Consider the following 10697-nt stretch of genomic DNA (forward strand, 5'->3'; position numbering starts at 1 on the left):
ACGTGCACGAGCGCTACACTTTCTAACATCGCCAGCAGGGGGGATGCTTGCCATTGTAGGTCACGTGACTGGAAAACCTGCCAATGGCGGTCTTGGGATATCAATAATGAATTTATCAATAAAACAGCACCACCCGCTGGTCATGGCATAAACTGCATGGTAATGTTACCTGAATGCTAACGTGTGACATGAACTCACCCAGAAATGAAAACCAGCCTGTCAAATGTGATTGGATGACGCTTGTAGAGGGGGCGTGGCCTTCCCATGTGGGTCACATGACATGTGTGACCCCGAGGGCCTTGTTTACTCCCCTCAACATCTCACCCCCCCACCACCACCCGCCCCCCCTCCAGCAGTCATGTGTATGAAAACAGCCGTCACCTCGCCGCCCTTTTGGTGTTCCGCTAAAGCGGCCTGTCAGCTCGTCACCGTCACGCGCCATCTTTTTTTTTCCTTAAAAAAAAAAAAAAAAAAAAATTCTCCACATTTTTCTTTCCGATTGATTCATCCTCATTGACAAGACTCCTTCAATCGCACGTGTGACACACACAATACACACAAATACACACACGCACGCACACACACACACTAAGCGAGGAGGAGGCGACTTGTCAAACAACATCAACGTCAAACAGACAAGTTCAAGTTCAGCTCAATGGCGTCGCCCTGGTGGAGAAACACGTGCACTGCAAATCCTCGCAACACCTCATTCCTTCCTTCATGCCAGCTACGAAGTAGTAGTAGTACTACTACTAATAATAAAATAGTACTTAACAACTACAAGACGTAATACAACAGTAGCCAAATACTACTTGAGGTAATAACACGGCAGCTTGCAAGTAGTAGCTTACAAAGGTACTCAACAATTGCTAGCATCTAGCACTAACACTAGCATATTAGCATGGCAGCTAACAAGAAGTAGTACTAATTAAACAGTAGTTACTGACTACCAGTGGTAGGAAAAAAAACAATACTAATGACTGATAGTACTAATAACATGGTACTTAACAAGTAGTTGTAGTAACAGTAATAATAATAAAATAGTACTTAACAACTACAAGACGTAATACAACAGTCGCCAAATACTACTTGAGGTAATAACACAGCAGCTTGCAAGTAGTAGCTTACAAAGGTACTCAACAATTGCTAGCATCCAGCACTAACACTAGCATATTAGCATGGCAGCTAGCAAGTAGTAGTACTAATTAAACAGTACTTACTGACTACCAGTGGTAGGAATAAAACAATACTAATGACTGATAGTACTAATAACATGGTACTTAACAAGTAGTTGTAGTAGCAGTAATAATAATAAAATAGTACTTAACAACTACAAGACGTAATACAACAGTCGCCAAATACTACTTGAGGTAATAACACGGCAGCTTGCAAGTAGTAGCTTACAAAGGTACTCAACAATTGCTAGCATCTAGCACTATCACTAGCATATTAGCATGGCAGCTAACAAGAAGTAGTACTAATTAAACAGTAGTTACTGACTACCAGTGGTAGGGAAAAAAAACAATACTAATGACTGATAGTACTAATAACATGGTACTTAACAAGTAGTTGTAGTAGCAGTAATAATAATAAAATAGTACTTAACAACTACAAGGCGTAATACAACAGTCGCCAAATACTACTTGAGGTAATAACACAGCAGCTTGCAAGTAGTGGCTTACAAAGGTACTCAACAATTGCTAGCATCTAGCACTAACACTAGCATATTAGCATGGCAGCTAACAAGAAGTAGTACTAATTAAACAGTAGTTACTGACTACCAGTGGTAGGAAAAAAAAACAATACTAATGACTGATAGTACTAATAACATGGTACTTAACAAGTAGTTGTAGTAGCAGTAATAATAATAAAATAGTACTTAACAACTACCAGGCGTAATACAACAGTAGCCAAATACTACTTGAGGTAATAACACGGCAGCTTGCAAGTAGTAGCTTACAAAGGTACTCAACAATTGCTAGCATCCAGCACTAACACTAGCATATTAGCATGGCAGCTAACAAGTAGTAGTACTAATTAAACAGTACTTACTGACTACCAGTGGTAGGAATAAAACAATACTAATGACTAATAACATGGTATTTAACAAGTAGTTGTAGTAATAAAATAGTACTTAACGACCACTAGTAGTAATTATAATATGGTACTTAACGACTAGCAGTAGCAACAACACGGCAGTAAACAAGTAATTGTAATTGAAAAGTACTTAATGACTAGTAGAAGCAGCAACATGGTAGTTAATACGTAGTTAAAGCAATCAAACAATGGTTGACAAATAGTAGTAGCAGTAATAATAAAATAAAATAGTACTTAACGACCACTAGTAGTAATTATAATATGGTACTTAACGACTAGCAGTAGAAACAACACGGCAGTAAACAAGTAATTGTAATTGAAAAGTACTTAATGACTAGTAGAAGCAGCAACCTGGTAGTTAATACGTAGTTATAGTAATCAAACAATGGTTGACAAATAGTATTATCAGTAATAATAAAATAGTACTTAACGACCACCGAGTAGTAATAATAAAGTAGTTAACAAATAGTAGTAAACAAGTAGTATTTGTAGTAATAAAATGGTCGGCTATATGAGCATCATAAACATGGCAGCTAACAAGTAGTAGTAAAAACAGTAGTTACTGGCTACTCATAGTATAAATAGTATAGTTCCTGACTAGCAGTTAATAAGTACTATTAGTAGTGGTAGTAATGAATCACCAGTCAAAAACTAGTGATAGTAATTACACAGCTGTGAACAACTAGTAGTAGCTATAAAACTAGTGAAAGTTAAAGTAATTAACCACAAGCTACTAATGAGTAGTAGTAGTACTAGTAGTACACAGCAGTTAATAAAGACATAAGGTAGAAGTATTCATAGAACAGCAGTTAACAACCACTGATAGTAATAATACTGTGGTATTAATAAATATAACTATAGTAGTAATAAAACAGTGGTTAACGACTAGTGGTAGTATTAACCAGCCAGTTACCATGTACCAGTAGCAACACAACACGTTAACAACTACACTTTAGTAGTAGCAAATAAAAAATATTGTTAATGGCTGGTAGAAACATAGTGTAGTAGTAGTAAAATGGTAGTTAATGACTATAAGTGGTACTAACATGGCTGTTAAGTAGTATCAACAATAATAATGGCTGCTAACAAGTAATAGTAGTCATGAAACAGGAGTTAATGACTAGTAGTAATAATACAGTAGAAGTAAAAATGTAGGCGATGGCTAGTAGTAGTAGTAGTAAGGTGGCAGTTGACAAGTAGTAGTGGTAATAGTAATAGTAACAGTAATAAAACAGCAGTAGTAATGTCACATTTGTTAACAAGTAGTGTGGTAATAAAAGAGTAGTTAGGTAGTAGTAGTAGTAGTAGTAGTAGTAGCAGCGCAGTGTATTTTTGTTGAAGTAGAATGAATAGGACTGTTTGTTTAGAAACACACTGACTTCCTGCGTTTATTGATTGTTGGAGGTTTCCATGGTGACAGTTGAGAAAATATCCCAGAATTCTTTGTGTCTTTGTGTGCTGTTGCTGTTTGTGGGATTGGTGTAAACAAATCATCCCAACTGGAGTCACATAAAGGGAGGTCTTTAGTGGGTCTTGGCGCCCCCTTTTGGCAGAGTAACCTTACTACGCCTTCTAACACCTTTCTGGAAGTCACCTTCATGTTTGGGAGGAAGAGGAAAACGGCGTGTTTCTGTTTCTGTATCAGATGTCCGCCACAAATCATCATGTGTGTCGTCCGTGGCGGGGTCACATGTCTGATGACCTCTTCGCACGTCGCGACGCCCGACTGTCGCTTCTTCTTCTACTGTCGTAGTTTCTTCTGAGCCGTGACGAGTCCAAATAAAGACGTGAAGACTCGCTCCAGTGAGGTGAGGTCCTGTTGCCCGCGGCAACACCAAGACACCCATGTGCGACACCTGCTTTGGTGGGCGGAGTCCAGATTTTTAATTTGACCAATCCCACACGCATCGGAACCACAAAACAAAAGGGAGATCTTGGCCCCGCCCCCATGTCAATAAACAATTACGTCATTTTAAAAAGTAAAAAAAAAAAAAAAAAAAAGTGGAATGAATTTGTCCTTGAAAGACGCTGGGTGCTTTCCTTGGAGGAGGTAACATGAATCTGTGGCGGTCCAATCAAGGTCGGTACTGTCTGTACTGGGACGTGCTGCCCATAGTTCTGTAACTCTGAGAGGCTCCGCCCACACCCAGTCCATACACGCCCCCGATTCCTGCCACGCCGAGACCCAGTCCGGTCCCAGGCCGAGCTAAACCCTGACTCAGCATTCCGGGGTACGCTATGCCGGCGTAGGGCATGTGGGCGTGGTGCCCCGGAGCGGGTAGCAACACGGCTTGCACGTTCCTCCCCGGGGTGTTGAAGGAGAACTCCGGGGGAGGGCCGCTGGACTTGGAGGGCGTGGACGTCAGCGGGTCCGCTTCGCCTCCCGATGACGTGAGTGGGTGCGGCGGCGAGGAGGAGGAAAGGACGCCGTAGCCGTCGCCGGCATGGGGGACGGGCGAGGCCGTCAGCAGCGGCCTGCTCCAGTCGTCTTTGAAGATCTGCACCGTCAGCGTGGACACCAGCGGGAGCAGGCGGTTGGTGACGTGGGCCAGGACCAGCTGCTCGTTGGCGTCGCGCCGGATGCGAACGTGGGCGGAGCCGGCCTAAAAAAATTCCAATGACAATTAGCCGCGCTAACAAATATGCTAATGAGTATTAGTACCATAAAGTAGGCGTTTGTTAAACTGTACATTGTTGATGCTTATGGGATGTTATATACAGTTGATGCTTATGGGATGTTATACTGTATGTAGTTGATGCTTATGGGATGTTATATATAGTTGATGCTTATGGGATGTTATATACAGTTGATGCTTATGGAATGTTATATACAGTTGATGCTTATGGGATGTTATACTGTATGTAGTTGATGCTTATGGGATATTATATAAAGTTGATGCTTATGGGATGTTATATACAGTTGATGCTTATGGGATGTTATACTGTATGTAGTTGATGCTTATGGGATGTTATATACAGTTGATGCTTATGGGATGTTATATACAGTTGATGCTTATGGGATATTATATAAAGTTGATGCTTATGGGATGTTATACTGTATGTAGTTGATGCTTATGGGATGTTATACTGTATGTAGTTGATGCTTATGGGATGTTATATATAATTGATGCTTATGGGATATTATATAAAGTTGATGCTTATGGGATGTTATATACAGTTGATGCTTATGGGATGTTATATATAATTGATGCTTATGGGATATTATATAAAGTTGATGCTTATGGGATGTTATATACAGTTGATGCTTATGGGATATTATATATAATTGATTCTTATGGGATGTTACATATAATTGATGCTTATGGGATATTATATACAGTTGATGCTTATGGGATGTTATGTACAGTTGATGCTTATGGGATATTACATATAATTGATTCTTATGGGATGTTATATATAATTGATGCTTATGGGATATTATATACAGTTGATGCTTATGGGATGTTATATACAGTTGATGCTTATGGGATATTATATACAGTTGACGCTTATGGGATGTTATATATAATTGATGCTTATGGGATATTATATACAGTTGATGCTTATGGGATATTATATATAATTGATTCTTATGTGAAGTTATATATAATTGATGCTAAAGGGGTATTATATACAGTTGATGCTTATGGGATGTTATATACAGTTGATGCTTAAGGGATGTTATATACAGTTGATGCTTATGGGATGTTATTTACAGTTAATTCTTATGGAATGTTACATATAGTTGATGCTTATGGGATGTTATATATACCGTATTTTCTGGACTATAAGTCACTCCGGAGTATAAGTCGCACAAGGCCAAAAATGCATAATTAGCTAGAAAAAAAACATACATAAGTCGCACTGGAGTATAAGTGGCATTTTTTGCGGGTAATTTATTTTACAAACTACTTGACCAAAACAGACATTACGTCCTCTTGGAAGGCAAGTTCTAACATTAAAAGAATAGAGAACAGGCTGAATAGGTGTAAGATATGCTAACACAATGCTTATTCAGCTAGGCTAAAAATAAACATGAACAGAAAAGGTGTCCAGTGTTTATGTAACATAAACACTTTTTTTCCATTTATAAGTCGCTCCGGAGTATAAGTCGCAGGAACAGCCAACCTATGAAAAAAAAGTGCGACTTATAGTCCGGAAAAAACGTTGTTAATGCTTATGGGATGTTATATGTTGTTGTTGTTGATGCTTCAATGAATCTTTTCAACAACAAACAACATCAACATCAACGTTTCTTTTCAAAGCTCAGCCTTCACTTTGTCCTTGGCTGATTTTACACAAACATAGACACACATACACACACACACACACAAGCGCGTGCACAAACTCTCCCGGGGGGAAAAGACGTGCAGTCAGGGGGGGTCAAATGGGTTTGGACAGCTGCTCTGTTAGCAGTTGGCCAACAAGCAACACTCATGTAATGCACAAACATCAGCCACACACACACACACACACACAGCCCAAGTAGACAGGAGTGTGGTCCACCTATTGGCCACTGGAGGTACTGCATGTACAGACACTAAGCAGCAAAGTGACACAACAGGAAAGGAAGAAAACAACGGTACCAGTGAACCAAAGCCGAGCGTCCAGAAGTGCTCGTTGCGAACTTCCAGCACGCCGTCCAGCGTGGACACCTGAGTGGACGCAAAGATATAAATAAGGCGTTAGCACCCATCAGCACACATGCACCTGACGACTCAACAGGAGACAACACCCCCCCCCCCCCCCCACACACACACACACCCTAACTCACCTCTCGAAGCAACTTGTCCAGCTGGCCAATGACGTGAGAGGGCGTGGTCTGCAAAGTCACATGGGATAAAAGTTGTTGGCTTAGAATGCACATGGAAAATAACTAACTAGCAGTCAGTAAGTAAACACATGAGTAAATAGACAATTAGATGGGTAAATAAGTCATAGCTCAGTCATAAATATATAATGTTAGTGATACATAAAGCAGGTTTTTTCCAGCAAGGGCCACATAGTGAAAAATTTAACTGTAAAGCCACACATGTCGATATGCTAAGAAGTTTTTTTTACATATTGTATAATTTAGGAAAAAGCTCATCTCACATAGGCGAATAAGCTCATTGTTATTATCAACTTCACCCTTTTCTTCACATTTTTGCTGTTGTTTTTTTTCCCCCAATATTAAAACTTTCTAAAATTACTTCCGTAAATGTTCTTTTAAGTTATATTTTGGATTTTATTCCCATGAGAGTTCAAAAATGAGAGTTCATAAAATTTCTAAAAATATTTTCCCCCCAAGCTAATTTTCCAAAAACGATTACAACTATTTTTTTTTTAAATAACTTTTTCTTGAATAGACTTTGACACTATGCTACTAAAATGCTAGTAAATTTTTTTTCTTTATATATATATATATATATATATATATATATATATATATATATATATATATATATATATATATATATATATATACTTTTTGCCCAGGATATTACCATTTTTTCTTCCCAATCTTGTTTGCCAAATTCCATTTTTATTTTTCCTTGAATATATTTCAACTCTATGCGACTAAAAACATAATTTTCCCTCAGAATATTTCAAGTTTGTCATTAGAATATGACTTTGTTCTCTTAATGTTTTCATTCAGATTTTCCAACAATTTGACCTTTCCTCTGGTAATTCAAAATGTATTCCCATAATATTTTGATGACTTTATTCTTGTACTTTTTCCGAAAATGACAACTACCGTCATTGTTTTTTGTTTGTTCGTTTGTTACAATATTACAAGTTAAATTTAAAGAAAATATGATACCACTTCAACTTTATGTTCCTAAAATGACCTTTTTTCCTCATAATATTACATGAAGTACTTTTTTTTTTGTAAGATTACATTTTTTTCTGTTAATATTTTGACTTTACTCTTGTAAAATGAATTTTCTTTTTTAGTTTTCTTGTTAAAGTATATTTTTACAATGCCGCAGGCCATGAAAAATGCACTTTGCACACCCTTACATTGGCATAAAATTGAGATATTGGTTCATGTCAGTATCAAAGTAAAGTATATATATATATATATATATATATATATATATATATATATATATAGTAAAGTAAATATTGCTCATGACTTTTTCTATAGTGTACATTGCATATTTCTAATATGCTTATCTCATTTTGTACATTGTTTATTTGTAAAAGAAGCATTGTGTGTTCAGTAGTAGGAGGAAAGAGCTGATTCCGATATCGATATCGATATTAAGTATTGGACAATATCAGCATTCGTAAAGAAAACCTATGATGATGTCTGTGAAATATAGAAGTCACTAGGAAGGTGCGAGACTAGATAGGCGTTACCTGCAGCAGCACCTTCCCGCTGTAGACGCTCATGGGATACATGGTGCCAAAGGTCATGAGAGCGATGGCGACCGCCGAGGCCGTGTCTACGGCGTTGTAGTTACTACACAAAACACACACACACACACCACCAACTGTCGACAACGTTCCCCGCTTCAAACTCAAAAGAAACCCGCAGGAATGCCACAACACAACAATAAATGTGTGGTGTTTCCACGGCAACACAAAGGTACAGCGGCCATGTTTGCACGCCTTACTTCATCTCGATGAGCATGTAGGTGACGCACAGCGACAGCGCCCCCGCCAGGTTGATCAGGACAAAGGGGTTCATGCGAGGCAGCAGGACACTGCTCAGACCTGGAATGATGCCACACACACTACACACACACACACAACCAAACAGGAAATAATATCAATAAATATAAAAATTACAAAAAACTGAAATGAGGTAGAAAGGCAGGAATGCAGAATGCCTTTAAGAGTAGCTTATAAGCAATGTGAAATAGAAATAGAAAATTAATGTCTGAATGATATATATATGTATGTGTATATGTGTCTATATGTGCCCTGTGATTGGCTGGCCAGGATGCACCCCGCCTCTTGCCCCATGTCAGCTGGGATAGGCTCCAGCATGCCCCCGCCTCCCTAGTGAGGATAAGCGGCATAGAGAACTAGATGGAAACATGTAATGTCCCTCTGATGTACTCCTGACCTGATCCTATCCATCCTGGTCACTCCCAAAGAGAACCTCAGCATCCTCATTTCTGCTACCACCAGTTCTGCTTCCTGATCTTCCCTCAGTGGCACTGATACCATGCTATGTTATGCAATGCTAACATGCTAACATGCTAGCATGTCAATATATGGCGTGATAGCACAATGTAACAGGAATGCCAAATGTCTTGGGAATGGTTTAAGTCATTTTTTTTAGCAATTAAGTTGCTAACATGCTAACACAGAGAACTGCTAAAAAGGCTAACATGCAAAGGTGAGCATGCGACACCTAGCATGATAGTGCTTTTGTTTGTTTGCGCTCGATGTTTGTTTACAAGAGAGCTCAGGGGACGTTAACGTCACAGGGAAGAGAAGAGCGCTCGATTTACTCACCCACACAGTACGGGTAATCTGAAGCGTTATTTACATTGATGGCTATTTCTATCAGATTTATTGGTATGATGTCATAATTTCAAACTATGGTGTGGACCTATAATGAAGTTAATAGAGTACAATGTGTCATGTTTCTTTCATCCTGAAACAATGTCATCATGTACACAGAGACTTTTACGTAACAGACACTCCCCAACATACTGGAGAGGTGATGGGAGGCAGACATTGGGTTGTTAGCGAGCCGCTAGTGCATGACCTTCACTTCACACCAGACCCATTAACATAACCTTTTCACCTTTCAAGTCCCTGCAGCATGATGACACACACACACACCGTAGAAAGTAGGCTGGGATGTCCTGTTCACTTGGCTTCTCAGCCAATCACAGCTCACTCGTGCTGCACCAACTGGATTGCTCACTCTGTGTGTGTTTGTGTATCATAGTGCACCCGGAGGTGGGGAGTGTGTGGGGGACAAGGGGGGGCTTACACAACAAGACGTAACATTACAACACAAAGCATCCTAGCGTTACAGCGGCAACATGAGCAAAGACAAGAAGAAGAAAGTGTGGCCGAGAAGGCCAATCAGGACCATTGCTATCTCCAGTAACACGTTGACCAATCCAGTGCGTCATGTCAGCGCCCACCAATGGTGACCTTTGCCCCTTGAGATCAGACGATGAGGAGATATTTACCTTCTGCTCATATCTGCCACGTGTTCCTGAAGCCAACTGCTGCTGGCCGCTGTAAAACACACAAATGCACACCTTGTCAACACATCAATACTTTCTTATGGCCCTATGATTCCGATAAATGGCGTCATCGCCAGAAGAAGGAACGTTCGAGCGCTGAAGCATTTCCCACGACGGACCGCTCCATCCTGGTGGAATGACATCCCAAACACTAACCTCTCCCCGTCCCGGGATCTTGGCCAAAGTTGGCCAAGTTTTGGACCCCGCCCCCCACAACTAAAAAGGGAAAATTTTGCAGAAAATAAAAGGAAATTTGGGAGAAAAATAAAAAGCAATTTGGGAATAAACGAAACAGGATTTGCAAAAAATAAAAGGAATTTGGATAAAAAAAAAACGGAATTTAAAAAAAAAACAAATGTGGGGAGACAAAAAATTAATTTGGGGAAAAATAAAAGGAAA

General features: G+C 39.4%; 1 protein-coding gene across 2 annotated transcripts in view; it reads right to left on the minus strand.

Moving 5' to 3' along the window:
• Nucleotides 1–2875: 2875 nt before the first annotated feature.
• The window catches only part of slc30a6 (solute carrier family 30 member 6), a 40592-nt gene continuing 32770 nt past the window's right edge, over nt 2876–10697 (minus strand). The window contains exons 7-12 of one of the 2 annotated variants that reach the window (XM_058053508.1): nt 10242–10290; nt 8700–8819; nt 8443–8545; nt 6872–6919; nt 6684–6752; nt 2876–4700 (exon numbers count right to left, since the gene is read on the minus strand). In XM_058053508.1, the coding sequence (XP_057909491.1) occupies nt 4173–4700; nt 6684–6752; nt 6872–6919; nt 8443–8545; nt 8700–8819; nt 10242–10290 (917 nt within the window). In that variant the 3' untranslated portion in view covers nt 2876–4172. The remainder of the gene's footprint in view (nt 4701–6683; nt 6753–6871; nt 6920–8442; nt 8546–8699; nt 8820–10241; nt 10291–10697) is intronic. The other variant, XM_058053497.1, reaches the window with a different exon arrangement.

The sequence above is a fragment of the Doryrhamphus excisus genome, chromosome 2 (assembly GCF_030265055.1).
Source record: "Doryrhamphus excisus isolate RoL2022-K1 chromosome 2, RoL_Dexc_1.0, whole genome shotgun sequence".
Lineage (NCBI taxonomy): Eukaryota > Metazoa > Chordata > Actinopteri > Syngnathiformes > Syngnathidae > Doryrhamphus > Doryrhamphus excisus.